The sequence below is a fragment of the Erythrolamprus reginae genome, chromosome 1, assembly GCF_031021105.1.
Source record: "Erythrolamprus reginae isolate rEryReg1 chromosome 1, rEryReg1.hap1, whole genome shotgun sequence".
NCBI lineage: Eukaryota > Metazoa > Chordata > Lepidosauria > Squamata > Dipsadidae > Erythrolamprus > Erythrolamprus reginae.
Window position 1 is genome coordinate 270,054,391 of NC_091950.1, and position 18,853 is coordinate 270,073,243.

Below are 18,853 nucleotides of genomic sequence, written 5' to 3' on the forward strand. Positions count from 1 at the left end.
CCAAAACTATTCAGTTACGAAACTGTCTTTTGAACTTTATCAGTTATATAGTAACATTTGACATATTCCCCCTGTATTATGCAGTACAGTACTCTGTTTGGAAGAAAGGCAGGATAAAGATGCTCAGTTCAAATGTAATTATCAGAGTCAGATAATTCCTAGTGAATATCTTAATTTGGGAAGATCTGAGCTGGTACTTCCTTGTTAGTGTGAGACGAAAAGGCACGGTTGAGACACCTGGTTCCTTTACTGACACCAAGTGCATAACAGAAATGGGGAGGATAGAAAAATGATTAGATTCTAAATTGTTTTGGATCTAAAGCAAAAATTTTACAAACCAAGATTCAAATTGCGAATAAAATTCCCATTTGCATTTTTTTGCAAATTTTAAAAAAAGGATAACGGTACTGAAATTTCAAAACAATATCTTTGAAATGATCATATGATGTTGATCAGATTAAAGCTGGAAAAGTGCATATTTGCCCAGATAATGGCTTATATCCAAGTTCCAACTTAGCCTGTTTTGATGTGGTCATTTTAAAATGTGGTTTTAAAAAAAATAGCAGTAAATGATTATCTACAGCCTCCAAAGTACCATTAGGAGCATATCAATGGTTCTTCTAAATGCCATATCAGATTAAAGGCGGCTTTAAAACCTCGCAAAATAAAAGCTAAACATTTCAAATAGATGAGCTTGGTCTATTGATTCCTGGAATCGCTATTGAAATTGAAAGTCTAAAAATGTATTTTATTACAATTATTTTTAGTCTGACTTTTAGAATAGAGCCCTTGTCAAGGAGACAGAATGATAGCACTAATGATAGCAATTACAAGCAAGACAGCGGCCTCAAAATTACAATTCAGGAAGGAAACAATAAATGGAAAAGCAAAAATTAAAAAAAAAAAAGAACTTTAGAATGGAATGTATTCAGGGGTGAAGATTGGATGGAATGCGTGAGCTCCCAAGGAAAGTTCATCCGTCCTCAAAGAAAACTCAAACTTTCTGACCTATCTCTTAATCCTTAAAAAAACCCTTATATATATGGAAGACTGTCTTCTTCCAAGCTATTACATCTAGCTCCAGCCAGTGGTTGGAATATGGACGATAGTTTTAATGAAGTGGTGTTTTAGATTTGATTTTTAAGTTTAGATTTCTTATATATTGTATTATTGCATTTATTTTTGTTGTGAACCGCCCTGGGTCTGCGGAGAAGGGTGGCATAGAAATCTGATAGATAGATAGATAGATAGATAGATAGATAGATAGATAGATAGATAGATAGATAGATAGTGTTGTGGTTGGCTCTGGCCCAGCTCTTTATCTTCCATTGATTCAGATGATGACATTTTGGACCCACACAAGCGCAGAATTATGCGTAGAAGAGACCAAGTAAGAACATATTACAGGAAATATGGGAGGCCACCTGTGTTTGGGTGGGGCTCCAGTAATTAGGGCTGCTGCTATAAGTAGCAGCATGTGGTTTTGGCCGTAGTGGAAGAATATCTGATCGGAGTTCATCAGGAATCCTGTGTCTTCAGGACTTTGGAAAACAAAGCAGAGCAACGTGTGGGTGTGTCTCCCTGCTAGCTAAGTACTTAATGACTGCTTAAGGGAAACTGACATTCGCTGGCTGGGGAATTCTGGGAGTTGAAGTCCAAATATCTTCAAGTTACCAAGGTTGGGAAACACTGATTTAGAGTGTAGTACCACCCAGATCATGCTGCTTTTGAAGCAGCCAGTTCTGATTTTTTACTCCGTTAACTTATTATCTAATTTTTTATTTATTTAATTAATTAATTGGATTTGTATGCCGCCCCTCTCCGAGGACTCGGGGCGGCTCACAGCATATATAAAAACAGAACAATAATGTAAATCCAATTAATACTACAATTTAAAAACAATTAAAAGAAAAACTTATCAACCAAACATTCAGCAATCATACTTAAGCATTATAAAAGCAAACCAAGCAAGGTTGGTTGGGTTTTTTTGCAGACTACTTTACCTGCTTCTCAATAAGCCAAGATACCAAATTAGTAAATGTAGCAGAGCTAGAAGAGTGTCCTTCCAAAACAAGCACGCTCACACCTGTAGAACTGTCTTCTTCAAGAGGTAAAGCAAAGCAGCAGGATCAGCTTAGAACAGTGATTCTCAACCTTTCTAATGCCGCGACCCCTTAATACAGTTCCTCATGTTGTGGTGACCCCCAACCATAAGTCTAGCACCAATTCTCCCAAAAGATCTTTAAGCTGATTGGCAGAAAGATCAGAGGGACACACCCACCGTAAGTGCCTGATTGGTCAGATTGTAAAAATATGTTCCAAGGCGCCAGAATAGAAGTTTTAGTTCCTAACACCATGGGAAAAATTGTCTTTTCTCATGGTCTTAGGCAACCCCTGTGAAAGTCGTTCGATCCCAAAAAGGGTCCCGACCCCCAGGTTGAGAACCACTGGCTTAGAACGTTACCTTCATATCGGCTTCTCCTCCACTGTGCGTATCCTGACAGAAGAAATTGTATCCTCCTTCCCATACTCCCGTCACCAGCTAGAGCAAAACAAACATTTAGTCAGTAGACAGTAGCGGACCTGTATAGGTGCTTACAATTGATACCATCAATTCATGAAAAAAAATCCAAATTATATCTAAGTCAACCCAGAAAAAGGAGGACTGTGAGGGTAGACCTACCCCATCAGCGATGGGCCACCATTCCTGGCGCTTTCGGAATGGCCTGGGAGTGCGCGCACGCCCAATGCAGGATTTGGCTTCTGCACATGCACAGAAGCCAAATCTTGCGTGAGGATGCACACGAGAGAGATTTTCAGGTTCTTTTGCTTCCATGCATGTGCAGAAGCAAAAAGACCCGAAAACCTAAGATAACAGCCGCCGCTCGCTCTCCCGTGCCACTCCGGCCCGTCTGTTCCCCCACCTCACCGTCCCACTTGTGGCGGCTCCTACCCGCTCCCCCGTGCTGCGAGTGGCCTGCCCAGCCCTTACCTTGTGCGCTTCACTCCGGTGCTTGCACGATTTCCTGCAGGGGCACCGGCCCGCACAGGGAGCAGGTTGGGCGGCCCTGACCCCTAGTCGCATGGCCTCCTCTGTGCTCTTCCACGCCACAGGCATCTCTCGGCGCGGCAATAGTGCCCCGAGCAAGTCATGGCCTTTGAGAGCACAGCGCTGCTCCCAAAGGCCACGACTCACTCGGGATACTATCGCCGCATGCGCTGAGAGATGCCTGCGGTGCGGGAGAGCACAGAGAAGGCCGGATGGCTGGAGTTCAGGCAGGTCGCTGTTGCTGCTGACCCCAGCTGTTGCTCTAGGTGCCGCAACAAGAAATCTCACGCGGACGTCCTTGCAGCAGCAAAAATTGCTGTTTTCCTCGCTTCCACGTAAAAAACCCAGTATTTTTAACCGGAATCACGCCGGTTGCGTGTGCAAAGTGCATGCACGCCCAGTGGTAATGGAGCTGTGCACGCAGATCCATTTCCGCCAGTGAAACGGTGTTCCATGCCCTTCTACTTCATGCCCATCCCTGTATCCCATGCAGATACTCCTCAACTTGTGACAGTTCATTTGGTGACCGCTCAAAATTACAACAGTAATTTATGACTGTTTTTTTACACAACCATTGCAACATCCCCATGGGTCAGAAAGCAGTATGCTTCCTCCCATATTTGGGTATACCAGGGTGATTCCACAGAAAATAAGCACATGGGTCTTCCCTGGTACAAGCTGAAACGGAGGCGACCCTGTGGCTTAGAGATTAAAATCCTGCCTTGCAGGCAGAATTCTACAGGTTCAAATCCCAGCAAGGGTATGGTTAGCTGACAAAAACATAATAACCTGAAATAGATCTATACTAGTCTTCCTTCCTTTTCACTCATCAGCAAAAATATGTCACACACACACACACTTATTATTTATGATTAGGTCATGTGGTCACCTTTTGTAACCTTCTGATGGAGTACCCCGAGTCTACAGAGAGGGGCGGCATACAAATTTAATAAATAACAGTAATAATAATAATACCCAGATTCACTTAATGACCATGTTATGAACTAAACAACTGTAATGATTCACTTAACAACTGTGGCAAGTAAGGTAATAAAACAGGGCAAAATTCACAACAAATGTTTCGCTGAGCAACATAAATTTTGGGCTCAATTTGTGGTCATAAGTTGAGGACTTCCTGTAAAGCATGGAGATTTTGACCATCTTTCTGCCACATCCTCTTGTTCCCTTTCCCTCTGAAAGAGCAATTGGACAAATAATCCCTGAGAAGTCTGAACTGGTGCTGACAAAAACCTTCGGATATTATATGAAGGAAGGTTTGGCCGGAGGGCCAAAGAAAATCCCCACTGAAAGTGCTTTTAATATGTTGGAATTAAATAGGCTTTAGAATACTAAATTTAATATTAAAATATTCCATTTCTTATACATGAGTCTTTTATGCTTCCGATGCCTACAAACAGTTTCCGATGATTACAAAATGTGGACGATTACAACATTCTGATTTAGCAAAAGAAAAGAAATAGGAAGACACCACAATTAATTCTCAACTTTTCAAACATGCAATTTGGTATGTTAATGTGATACAGGTTTCTCTTATTTCTGAACAGAATCTATTCTTCTGTTATGTTTCCCATTAACCTTCTGTTTTAAGTCTCTTGGCTGATTTGCACAGGAAATAATTATAATTTTAAATTGGACTAACCTCCATGTTCCCCAGCTGATGTTAATCATAAGCAAACACGCACACACACACACACACACTCAAAATAAATTGCAGTTCAATATCAATGTTTCTATTTATTTTTTTAGAACTCTCCAAAAGGAGTCAAAATGCTTAACCATAATATTTGAAGCAATTTACATTAAGAAGGTTTAAATTTGTTTCTATCCATTAACCTACATTTGTGAGATCTCGGGTTCCTAAACATTCGACCATCACACTTCCCTTTAGTACAGTGTTTCTCAATTATTTTCTGTTATGTCCCCCTAGGAAGAAGTAAACATTTTGCACTCCCCCAACTCTCGGTTTACTATTGCAAACAGCACGTTTTCGCTGAAAAAACCTCAAGCGGCTTATCAGCGTGATTGGGGTGTAATGTGTTTAAGTGATGCCTTAATTTATTTGGCTTCATACTGTCTGCTGTCAACATTTTTAGACACAGTAAACATACCGGTCTTTCCACGTCTTCCACCGTAGTCACATTGAAACTAAGCACTACATATGCTTCATCATATTTCCTCGTCTTAGCTTTCGGGAGACTTACTTTTGTCTCATTATCTCCGTCTCTCTCCTCCTTTCTTTCCATCCTTGTTAAATATTTTTCAATGGTGTCTCTTAAAGGTTTGTCATCTGCACTTCATATCTCCTACTCTGTGCTGTGTGCTATTGTTCGGTGCAAAAAGCTCCTACTCCCTGCAGCAAAAAAAGCATGTTCTCCGGAGTCATGCCCCCCCTCTTATGCACCCCCCCAGGAGCCCACACACACTATTTGAGAACACTGCTTTAGTACAATATCAATGAACAATGAACCTGCCCTAAGAATCCAAACACAAGGATGAACACAAATGAACAAGGAAAACAATACTATGAAATTAGTGAAAGGTGAACTTATTGCTGAAGGCAAACTGCCCTCCCCCAGTGGGCCGATCGCTAGGAAGGCACAGGGTAACATAATTGCCACATCAAAATGAAGCAACGGAGAAAGATTTCTCAATGAGACAACCTCAATTGTATTAAGATCTCTCCTTTTATTGTATTTTACTTTTCCTGACATGTGGTACAGAATAACCAATTCGCAAACGCCACATACATTAAGGCATTCCCCAACTACCATTCAGTCATGCGCTGTATAAGGCAACCTCCTCGTGACTTCCCTATAGATAATTAATGGAAGCTCCATTCATTGCCTTTTCCTGGATTGTGTGTTTACTGATGATTAGCAAAGGAATGAGAGTAAGGTATATATTTCATTATAGGGAAGTTAGCTATATGTTATCTTCATGCTGTATATCAAGTTAATTATTTTCCACGTGGTCATGGATTCCGCAGCTTGCTTACTCAGCCTGGACTTTGCTGCCTTTCCATAGAGGAAGAATAAGGTTTATACAGCACCCATTAGGCTAAAACATCACCCATCAGCAATATTCTATCCCAAAGTTCAGTGCATAAAAACCTATGATTACAACAATTTATGAATGGTATGTTTGTATGTATGTGTGTTTAGAAAATGGGGTCTTTTAAATATTTTTAAACAGTAATTTAGATTTGTTGTAAATTGTTTTCACTTTGTTGTGAGCCGCCCCGAGTCTGCGGAGAGGGGCGGCATACAAATCTAAATAATTAAATAAATAAATAAATAAATAAACATATTGCAGCAATATTGACCAAAAGATTATTCACACTTCCCCTGGACTCTCTATGTACCTTCCCAAGATTGATGTAGTTCACAAAATCCCCAACTTTTCTGGCTTTGAAGACCAGCAATAGTTCTGCGTGAATGGAAGTGCATGCACACATGTGCTCACCCACTGCTCACCCAAGTGGTGATGCACTCAAGAACACACGCTCCCCCCCCCCCCCCGCTTGGGCAGCCTAGTTCTGAACAGCTCACGGTCCTGTAGTAAGCCATGACTGCGGTATGGTGATCCCTGGTATAGCTCAGTGTTTATGAAACCTAGTTCCACATGTCTATGGAGATTCTCAGTGATCCGGGTTATGGTTGTCCCCAAAGTGCTTTTTTCAAGAGGTCTCTCGTTTTTCTTTGATGAACTTCTCATCCAATAAGCTCCCTTCAGCTTCCTGAGTGAAATGTCTTCCAAGAAAAAAACCCCACGTAGTCTAGTTGTCTCTTGAAAAAAGCATGTCTGGGACTAGTTGCACATGCTAATTTCACTTGATTTGAACTGGATGGAGCCTGTTTTATGAGATATGAACCAGACTGCATATCTATGACAGGGAAAATCCATGGTCAAATCCCCATCAGCTCTGATGCTCCTAAAATCACCTGACCTCATTCAGTCTTAAACGCGACTCCTCGTTTAATGACTGGTCATTTTATGAACATTCAAAGATGTGACGGCTACAGAACGGGTGCTTTATAGCCTGTAACACCCCTTAGCCAAGATTAATGGTCACATTCTACTCTTGCAGCCATATGGCCTGATTTTATATTATTATTATTATTATTATTATTATTATTATTATTATTATTATTATTATTATTATTATTTATTTATTTATTTAATTTGTATGCCGCCCCTCTCCAGAGACTCGGGGCGGCTCACAACAATAGTAGCAAAACAATATGTAATACAAATCTAATAATTTAAACTAAAACCCATAATTTTAAAAAATGCACACAACACACCATATATAAACAATATAGGCCTGGGGAAGTTATTTCACTTTCCCCATGCCTGACAGCAGAGGTGGGTTTTAAGGAGTTTACAAAAGGCAAGGAGGGTGGGGGCAATTTTAATCTCGGGGGGAGCTGGTTCCAGAGGGTCGGGGCCACCACAGAGAAGGCTTTTCCCCTGGGACCCGCCAGGCGACATTGTATGGAAGACTTTTAAGGCTCATTGCATTCTGCACTCATATGACTGCAATTTGAAATGTTTGTTGCCACTTTCAAAAAAACTACCCTTGCAAAAAAAACCCCACCCTTCAAACGAATTAATGAATGCAATGTTTAGTTAGCAATCATCATAAGTGAAGCACATTTCTGGTTACGTGGGTATCTTGATTTATGACCGTTATTCTGGAATCAATTATTTCATTTTATTTGAGGGGGTTTTTTTGGTCCCACCTATATTATTTTTGGGGTAAATAATTCAAGGCAGAGAATGTATCTAATACGCCTTCCGTCTCCTATTCCCCCTTAGGCAATGCTTTTCTGCTAGCAGGCCTTCCTGAAGCCTCCTGGAACTAAAAATGGGCTGCGGGGTGTGTGATCCCACCCACCACCATGTATGTGCACGCAACCCCACCCTGCATATACATCACCCAGCAGAGACCCAAAAATCAGCTGGGTGGTGTGAAGCGCCCAGGCATGCGCTGTGTCACTGATCTGGACATCAGCTTGCCTGCTCACAAAGAGGGTCTCGTGTTCCACCTGTGGCACATGTGCCATAGATTCGCCACCAAGGAACAAGAGCATGCCACAAAACGGAGGATATTGAAGTTCTGCCTTGTAAAAATACTAGCTATGCTCCAAGTAGCATGAAAGTTCTGACTTGTTTATATCCCGACCCAATCATTTCTGAATCTGGGTTGCAGAAGCGCAGCTGCTAAGCATACTCATCCTGCAAGAGACCCCTTCCTGTTATCCCTTTAAACTTCACACCTAATTTTCTTTAAATACTCATGAATGACATTTCAGTAGCCATCCTTTCTTAAAGTGGTAAATCTATGGGGTCCATATACAAATAAAGAGGATGAACGCATGAACCTTCAAGACTGGAATATCCATTTTATGTATGGTTTTGTCTGGGATGTATGACTGTTTTTATATTAAGGGTTTTAAACTGTTTTTTAATCATTGGATTTGTACTGTGTTTTGTTGTTGTGAGCCGCTCCGAGTCTTCAGAGAGGGGCGGCATACAAATCTAAATAATAATAATAATAATAATAATAATAATAATAATAATAATAATACTACGAAGATCTAAAAATCAAGCTGCAACGACTCTGGCATAAGCCAGTGAAAGTGGTCCCAGTGGTACTTGGCACGCTGGGCGCAGTACCAAAGGATCTCAGCAGACATTTGAAAACCATCGGAACTGACAAAATCTCCATCTGTCAATTGCAAAAGGCCGCTTTACTGGGATCGGCAAACATAATTCGCCGCTACATCACGCAGCCCTAGGTGCTTGGGAAGCGCCCGACTGGTGATGAAATACGAAATCCAGCATAGTGATCTCGTTTTCTGTGTTGTACTGACATAATAATAATAATAATAATAATAATAATAATAATAATAATAATAATAATAATAATAATAATAATAATAAGTAAATTGTAGGGTTAAACAAAGCCCCAGGGCTTCAGCGTAAAGAAGGACAAATAATGCTTGCTGGACTTGGAAACGTAAAGATTATGTAGCTGGGTCAGACACATTGCAAAGTGTATTTCAGAGAAATATTAAGTAACTAAATATAATTCATTCGGAAGAGAGTTATATGTATGGTCAGCATCAAGAAAACTCTATATGCCGTGAATTTAGACTATCACTTGTAACATATGATGATCTTGATTTTTTTTCGACTCGTTTCCTCCTTGACCTCATATAGCATTACACTAGCAACCTCTTCCTGAAACAGAACAGCTGCTTTGCATGTCCTTGTTCCTAATCATATACAGAAAGTAAATAACACAAACAACACTACGAGAAATACTTCAAGTGCATGGCACACAACTTATATATAGCATCTATTTAATTTGCAGAATTGTCCTGTCTTGCGGGCTTAAATAAAAATCACCCTTTTCCTGCAAGGACTGAGCTGCCCTAAGGCATAACTTTGTCCTTTCTTACCTCATAAAACATATACAGGGACAGGAGAGTAAGTCCAATATTGTAGACTACTAGAATTCCCCTGGATGAAAACGGTGGTCGGTTCCGCATATACTTTGGTCCTAGCCATATAATTAATAAATATATGACAGAGAAGATAAAGGTAGGTCTGTAGTTCGTCAAGAGGAACCATCCTTTTACTCTGGGATCTGAAATAGAAAGCAATTTTTATCTTTATTATTATTTGTGTTGTGGGTCAGCAAGGATTTAACCCTAGCAAATAGCTGCCATTCCAAATTCCAACACCTCCCTCTTCCAGCTCTTTAGAAAAGAGGGAAGGAATAATAGCTGGTAAATACACTAAAAAAGGTCTTTTGTTCTTATTTATGCCACAACCCCCACCCCCACTCTCATATGACGTCTGATTTAACTCTGCTGTTGCTAAAGGAAGTACAACTAATTATGTTCTCTTGACTTTATAGCAGTGTTTCCCAGCCTTGGCAACGTGAAGATATTTGGACTTCAAGTCCCAGAATTCCCCAGCCAGCAAATGCTGGCTGGGGAATTCTGGGAGTTGAAGTCCAGATATCTTCATGTTGTCATGGTTGGGAAACACTGCTTTATAAAATGCTGTTCCCTGAAGGCGCACTAGATATACCACTTTTCATACTGCACTTGTTTCTAAAATCCTGATTTAAAGTACCTGCAGCCCCTGTTTTTTTTTAATCCTCCATTTTCGATTAAATTTGATCTCCCACGTCCCATTATGGGATCATGCTTTTTAATAAGAGGGATTTTAAACAAAGTGCCCGATTTGCTATTCAATTTGCTGTTCTTGCGGTTTTACTGATGCAAACAGCCTGCAGTGCTGCAATATAATGAGTATTAAAGTTTATTTTTGAATAATCAGCTTTGAATTCTCTTAGAAAGAACTGCTTCAGCTCGTCAATTCAAAGTGGTCCTCTAGGACAGTGTTTCCCAACCTTGGCAACTTGAAGATATCTGGACTTCAACTCCCAGAATCCCCCAGCCAGCTGGCTGGGGGATTCTGGGAGTTGAAGTCCAGATATCTTCAAGTTGCCAAGGTTGGGAAACACTGCTCTAGGAGTTAGAATTTTAAACCTTTATCTGTTCATATTTAAGAATACTGGGGCTTCGTCTTAATTCCCATTCATTTGATGGCACAATTAAGCAAATGAGAGCCAGCTTGGTCTAAGGCTGGCCCAGAGCCAACCACAACAAGGCGCCGGGCTAGAAATCAGAAGATGGTGAGTTTGAGTCCCGCCTTCAGCATGAAAGCCATCTAAGTGGATGTTGCTTCCCATGCAAATACTTCAGATACCAAAGTCAGTGCGGAATGTGGCACTATTGAATTTTAATCCTATGCAGTAGTCTGAATGCTTGGAATAAGTGCTGTTCTGATTATGCTGAGCCGACTTCAAACTGGCTATGGATATAGAAGAAGAGTAATAAACACCTGAGGAATTCTATGAAGTGTATTTAAGAGGCAGCAGCAAGTACTTATTTCACCCTACTTGTAGAAGTCAAGAGACTGAATCAGTGTAGGAAAAAATGCCTTGCTATCCATTCTTCTCTATTATTTTTAATCTCACCTTTTATTATTTTTTATAAAGTAACTTTTTAATATTTTTTAAAATTTTATAATAAAAATTTTATAATTTAATTATAGAAACATAGACATAGAAACATAGAAGTCTGACGGCAGAAAAAGACATCATGGTCCATCTAGTCTGCCCTTATACTATTTTCTGTATTTTATCTTAGGATGGATATATGTTTATCCCAGGCATGTTTAAATTCAGTTACTGTGGATTTATCCACCACGTCTGCTGGAAGTTTGTTCCAAGGATCTACTACTCTTTCAGTAAAATAATATTTTCTCATGTTGCTTTTGATCTTTCCCCCAACTAACTTCAGATTGTGTCCCCTTGTTCTTGTGTTCACTTTCCTATTAAAAACACTTCCCTCCTGGACCTTATTTAACCCTTCAACATATTTAAATGTTTCGATCATGTCCCCCCTTTACCTTCTGTCCTCCAGAGTCCAGACTATACAGATTGAGTTCATTAAGTCTTTCCTGATACGTTTTATGCTTAAGACCTTCCACCATTTTTGTAGCCCGTCTTTGGACCCGTTCAATTTTGTCAATATCTTTTTGTAGGTGAGGTCTCCAGAACTGAACACAGTATTCCAAATGTGGTCTCACCAGCATTCTATATAGCGGGATCATAATCTCCCTCTTCCTGCTTGTTATACCTCTAGCTATGCAGCCAAGCATCCTACTTGCTTTCCCTACCGCCTGACTGCAATTATAAAACTTTATAATTTTATAAAAAAAATTATAAAGTAACTCAAGCTGGGGAACCTACCCAGTACTCCTTCCTCTTATATGCCCTACAACAGTGATGGTGAATCTATGGCACCGCCATAGGTGGCATACAGAACCATATCTGCTGGCACACGAGCCATTGCCCTAACTCAGCTCCAACATGCATGCATGTGCTGGCCAGCTGATTTTTGGCTCTCACAGAGGCTCTGGGAGGGCATCTTTGGCTTCCAGAGAGCCTCTGGGGGAATGGGGGAGGGTATTTTTACCTTCCCCTGGTTCCAGGCAAGCCTTTGGAGCCTGGAAAGGGTGAAATACGAGCCTACTGGGCCCACCAGAAGTTGGGAAACAGGCAATTTCCGGTCTCCAGGGGAAGGGGAAGCTGTTTTTGCCTTCCCTAGGCATTGAATTATGAGTGTGGGCATTCGCATATGCGCGATGCTCTTTCAGCACCCGAGGGAAAAAAAGGTTCGCCGTCACTGCCCTACAACATCAACTGTGTGAGGTGGGTGAGCTCAGAGAGAAGGACTGTTCAAGAGTCACTCCAACAGCTTTAATGCCTAAGACGGGACTAGAACTCACCATCTCCTGGTGATTGGCTCAGATGGCTTTCATGCCTAAGGTGGGACTAGAATTCACCATCTCCTGGTGATTGGCCCAGATGGCTTTCATGCCTAAGGCGGGACTAGAATTCACCATCTCCTGGTGATTGGCCCAGATGGCTTTCATGCCTAAGGCGGGACTAGAATTCACCATCTCCTGGTGATTGGCCCAGATGGCTTTCATGCCTAAGGCGGGACTAGAATTCACCATCTCCTGGTGATTGGCCCAGATGGCTTTCATGCCTAAGGCAGGACTAGAATTCACCATCTCCTGGTGATTGGCCCAGATGGCTTTCATGCCTAAGGCAGGACTAGAATTCACCATCTCCTGGTGATTGGCCCAGATGGCTTTCATGCCTAAGGCGGGACTAGAATTCACCATCTCCTGGTGATTGGCCCAGATGCTTTCATGCCTAAGGCGGGACTAGAATTCACCATCTCCTGGTGATTGGCCCAGATGGCTTTCATGCCTAAGGTGGGGTGAAACTCATTTTTTCCTGGTTTCTAGCTAGCATCTTAATCCCTACACTAAACTAGCTCTCTGTTATTAAATGCCCCAGCTAAGTTACAACAGAAAGGAATTTACAGTCTGACTGACACATGCCAGAATTGAGAAAGATGTATAGTAGTCCTTGACACACAACCATTAACTTAGCACTGGGCGGGAAAAGACTTATGACCATTTTTCCACACTTGCAACCGTAGCAGCATCCTCGTGGTCACATGATCAAAACTTGAATGCTGGGCAACTGGCTTGCACTTATGATGGTTGCAGTGTCCTGAGGTCATGTGATTGTCTTTCTGACAAGCAAAGTTAATGGGGAAGCCAGATTCACTTAACAACCCTGTTACTAGTTTAACAAGTGCAATGATTTACTTAACAGCCGTGGCAAGAAAGGTTGAAAAATGGGGCAAAAACTCACTTATCAACATTCTCACTTAGCCACAGAAATTTGGGGGTCAAGTGTGGTCAAGGAGCACCTGTAGGAGGAAGTTTATTTTCTTATGGTTTAGAAACGCGCAGAGTAACAACTGCTTGTTTGTAAAGGAGCTGTCAAGTTTATTTTCTTTAAACTATAGAGCTAAGAGAGGCTAAAATTTTAAAAGAAAACAGCCCTCCAGCTGCTTGAAGCAGGCAAAGACTAGGCCCTGCCTGTATCTTAACAGGTAAGATATTGAAAATGAGCTACATACATACCTCTTGGCCCAAGCCAAACATCCAGATAGCTATTGAATGTTGCATCCAGGGATTCCATTGTTATCACCTAGAAAGAAAGAAAGAAAGAAAGAAAGAAAGAAAGAAAGAAAGAAAGAAAGAAAGAAAGAAAGAAAAAAAAAAAAAAAGAAAGAGGGAAAAACTTACTTTCCACATAGATGATCTCTGATTGAGACCCAATTAAGATTTAAATATAGTTCTGAATATTTGATGTGCTTTTATAGGAACTGCCATGTTTTTGTTTTCTCTTTCCTTGTCTTTCAAAAATATTTGAGAATAGTTGGCGTTAGGTAGCTGTATTTTCTGTATTAACTGTACTTGTGTTTCCCTTGACGGTAGACACAAAGTTAGAACTGCTCTAAGCTGTATACTGAATTTACAAAGGATTCTATTTAGTGAAGGTTAAAAAAAATTAATTACTTGTACTTTTATACTTGTATAAAATATAGTACTTGTTGTACTATATTTGCTGAAGGGTGGGCAGCCTCGTGATGTGTCTTAATGTTTTATATAACAAATAACACCTGAGCATTCATTATGCTTGACGTTTATGGGAGTTGTAGTCCAAAAAATGTGGAGAACAACAGGTTGCTTTGGGGAGGAAAAAAAAGAGGAGGGGAGAGAGATAGAGGAAGAGAGAGAGAGAGAGAGAGAGAGAGAGAGAGAGAGAGAGAGAGAGAGAGAGAGAGAGAGAATGAATCACCTTCTTAAAGAGTTTTAAATGCATAATTAACAGTGTGATGTATCTCAGCAAAGATATTTTAGAATCTGGCAATTAGGACATCGCTGAACACAATTAATGTTTAATGCAACAATAGTTGGGTGATCCCGTTGTCTGGTTATACTGACTGTGCGGAGTTGATTCTTGGTGGCAGCTTTTCAATGCTGTTTTAAATTATTTACGTTTTTGATCAACTGGCTGTTTTATTTTGCTCCTATTTCTCTTCCTAGTTGCCCAGAATCATGTGTATGAGCCAGGCCACCATACAAATTTACTAAATATATAAGAAGGAAATAATCTCTGCTCACACGACTGACAAGTCAAAGCTTGAAACGAAAGAGATATAGCCCGTTTTCTAATTGGTTAGTTTTGTAAAAAATAAAATAAAGGTGTTTTTCAAACTGTTTGCTCTTCTTCATTTTAATAAATAATTCTGATTCACCTCTGCTGTGTGTGTGTGTGTGAGAGAGAGTGAGAGAGAGAGAGAGAGAGAAAGAGAGAGAGAGAGAGAGAGAGAATGGACAGTTCACTGCAGTATTTAAATTAATGGAGGGCTCTCATACAAATCTTAGGAGCAGCTTGATCTTCCGGAACTATAACACAGCAGAACAATCTGTGACTTTATATAAAGCTGCCTCATCATTTAGGTGAGCGGAGAGCTGACCTTGTCAAATCAACTTTGGCTAAGGCTTACACCTTATGACTATGTAAACAGGGAAGGGCGGTGACCCAGTGGTCAAAAATACACCTCAGGAGCATCTAATGATGGGAAAGTTTTGTGGCCTGCTTTTACATTAGCCTTCTTCCAATGTCAGGTGCTGCCTGGCAGGATTTCTGCTTTGCAAAACAGGATCATGCATAAATAATACTGGACTGGATTTAAAAAATACCTTCTATTAGTGATAACTCTGAATATTTATTATAAGCCTTGACTGTCAGAGCAGCCTACTCACAAGGCAAAAGAAATATATAGTCGAGTTGAGCCAGTACACTAAGATCAAAGGTTCTTTTTAAGAATATTCTAAAGTTGAATTCTTCCCAAGAATTTCTTTATTTATTACTTCCATCTCATGTTTATTGACTTTGGGGGAGCTAACAGTGTTGCAAATTATGAAGGAATGAAAACAAAAAATACAATTTTCTTCTACAGAAATATTATTTTAAAATTTTAACCTATAATAAAGTCTGTACTAGATTTTTTTTTTTTAATGAAGTAATGATTGATTAGGGTGATTTTTGACTCCTGTATTTGTAAGTGCTGCAAAGAATAGGAAGTTGTTTCTTTAAGTATTTTCTTTCTTCTCTTTCTTTCATTTATATTGCCATTTGCTTTTTGCTTTTTTCTTTTCTGTTTCTCTTTTTGTATCTTTTTTCTTTTCTTTCTATGTTCTGTATATTTTAACTTTGTTAAAAAAAAAATCAATTATAAATTATGAAAATTATACATATACAGTATATTCCTTCAATTCTTGAGCCCAGTAATGATATTAATATTACTCTTTGACATACTGACTGTGTTGTATCACCAACAGAACCAATACTTACTTAACTGTATTTTTAGCTTAACGTGTTTTGAGAGCTGATCTCATACAGTTGGTTTATGAGCAAACCCAGAAAGTCAGGTTGAGTAAACAGTAATTTACTATGACTTAGCATGTCGTGCAAACATAGCCAATGAATGCTTTTCACTGGAGAAGGGGATGCATAAGTGGTCTTTATTCCAGACATTAATACATTCTCTTGGACATAACAGAGGTCTGTCTTAGCAAGTGGAAACCCTCACCCAATCCAGGTTGAGCTCAGATCATTAGTGTGGTGGGGCCTGGTTAGTATTTGGTCAGGAGACAGCCAGGTAATGATAGGATTTTAAATGATTGAATAGGGGAGAAAAATCTGAAAAAAGGTAGTGCCAAATGACTTTGCTAATGTTGCTTGGCACTATATAACATCATAGACTCACCTAGTAATGAACCATAATGGAAGAGATATTACCTTTAACAAGAGAGCATATGTACAGTGGTACCTCTACTTGCGAACTTAATTCATTCCGTGACCAGGTTCTTAAGTAGAAAAGTTTGTAAGTAGAAGCAATTTTTCCCATAGGAATCAACGTAAAAGCAAATAATGTGTGCAATTGGGGAAACCACAGAGAGGGTGGAGGCCCTATTTCCTCCTAGGAGATTCCTAGAGGCCCCATGGAGGCTTCTCCCCGCCTTTTCCGGCCCTGTTTCCTCCCAGGGGATTCCTAGAGGTCCCCCACAGAGGCTTCCCCCGCCTTTTCCGGTCCTGTTTCCTCCCAAGAGATTCCTAGAGATGCCCCACGGAGGCTTCTCCCTGCCTTGTTTTCTCCCAGGAGATTCCTAGAGTGGCCCCACGGAGGCTTCTCTGTGCCTTTTCCGGTTACAGTTTCGGAGGCTCAGGTTTGTAAGTAGAAAATGGTTCTTGAGAAGAGGCAAAAAAATCTTGAACCCCCGGTTCTTATGTAGAAACGTTTGTAAGTAGAGGCGTTCATAGGTAGAGGTACCACTGTAGTTACAAAGCAAGCTGAGTTTAAATAACTTCCTTTAAGGCTGGGATCCCCAACCCCAGGCCGTGGACTAGTACTAGTCTGTGGCCTGTTAGGAATCGGCCTGCCCAGCTGGAAGTGAATGGTGGGTGAGAAAAATTGTGCATGTGCCGGATCTAGGTAGCGTACTACTCCCCCACCCCCCCAATTCATGGAAAAATTTGCCTTCCACAAAATCGATCCCTGGTGCCCAAACAAACTGCTGCTTTAAAGTACTGGTAAAATTGATATTTCATATACATATAGTTTAGAATATAAGTAGTCCTTGAGATATGACCAAAATTGCAACCAGAATCCCCGTGGCTAAGCAAGCCAGTTGTTAAGTGAAATACATGTTTATTAAGTAGGTCTGACTTTCCCCATTAATTTTGCTTGTCAGAAGCTGTCTGGGAAGTCGCAAATAGTGATTCACCCCCCCCCCCCTAAAAACACTGCAATCATCGTAAATACAAGTCAGTTGCCTGTTCCCTGAATTTTGAACACATGCATCATGAGGATGCTGCAATGGTTGTCAAGTCAAGGACTATCTGTACCTAGATTTTAACTATCTTTAACAACAAAATATACTGCTCAAAAAAATAAAGGGGACACTTAAATAACACATCCTTGATCCGAATGAATGAAATATTCTCATTGAATACTTTGTTCTGTACAAAGTTGAATGTGCACAACAGCATGTGAAATTGACTGTCAATCAGTGTTGCTTCCTAAGTGGACAGTTTTATTTCAGAGAAGTTTTATTTACTTGAAGTTATATTCTGCTTTTTAAGTGTTCCCTTTATTTTTTTGAGCAGTGTATATTTAGTACAGGCTTGCCAAACTGGTGGCTTGCAGGCCGGATGCATTACACAGACCACACCTAACCCAGATCTGCAAAGGCAAAAAATGTAACAATACATCATGTGACACAATCGAGTTTGACACTTGTGGTTTAATAGCTCTCCATTAACATACATAAAATGCTCCAAAATAAAGTAGTCGAAATTAGCAGGATTTGATTTTAAAAATACTCTGTACACTGAATTTCCTCCAAGACAGAAATATCTGAAATTCTTACATCAAATATATACATAGGACATCACTTCATTAATAAGAATAGAATTTTTTATTATTGGCCAAGTGTGATTGGACACACAAGGAATTTGTCATTGGTGCATATGCTCTCAGTGAAAGCAGGAGAAGGGCGGCATACAAATCTAATTAATAATAATAATAATAATAATAATAATAATAATAATAATAATGGTATACTTGGCACGCTGGGCGCAATGCCAAAGGATCTCAGCGGACATTTGAAAACCATTGGAATTGACAAAATCTCCATCTGTCAATTGCAAAAGGTTGCTTTACTGGGATCGGCAAACATAATTCGCTGCTACATCACGAAGGTCCTAGGTGCTTGGGAAGCGCCCGACTGGTGATGAAATACGAAATCCAGCATAGTGATCTCGTTTGCTGTGTTGTACTGACATAATAATAATAATAATAATAATAATAATAATAATAATAATAATAATAATAATAGAAAATATAACGTTCATCAACATACTTGGATATTCTTTAGAGATGAAAATGAAAATGACCAACCCAAATAAAGACTTAAAAGGTCAAAAGATATTTTGATTTGTGTAACAAAAAAAATTGTTAAGGAAGAGAGGATACTTTACATTTATTAATATGCACACAGAGAGCTGATATTTATTAATATTCCGGTTCAGCCCAAGCCAAGTATGATATAGGGCAGGATGCCTAGTTTAAACAGCTGGAGCCGTGTGGGATACGCAAGATGCACGTCTGGACTTGAATGTAGAATGAATTTTCTAGCATAAGTCATGTAATGTGTCACAGGCTGTGCCTGCAAGACGTCATGAATAACAAGCTGGCA

At 40.1% G+C, this 18,853-nt stretch overlaps 1 protein-coding gene across 3 annotated transcripts in view; it reads right to left on the reverse strand.

The window, feature by feature from the left end:
• ELOVL5 (ELOVL fatty acid elongase 5) overlaps positions 1 to 18,853 on the reverse strand; it is a 67,015-nt gene that overhangs the window by 11,462 nt on the left and 36,700 nt on the right. The window contains exons 2-5 of one of the 3 annotated variants that reach the window (XM_070732996.1): positions 14,102 to 14,272; positions 13,664 to 13,730; positions 9,538 to 9,725; positions 2,465 to 2,542 (exon numbers count right to left, since the gene is read on the reverse strand). In XM_070732996.1, the coding sequence (XP_070589097.1) occupies positions 2,465 to 2,542; positions 9,538 to 9,725; positions 13,664 to 13,721 (324 nt within the window). In that variant the 5' untranslated portion in view covers positions 13,722 to 13,730; positions 14,102 to 14,272. The remainder of the gene's footprint in view (positions 1 to 2,464; positions 2,543 to 9,537; positions 9,726 to 13,663; positions 13,731 to 14,101; positions 14,273 to 18,853) is intronic. The other 2 variants (XM_070732994.1, XM_070732995.1) reach the window with 2 other exon arrangements.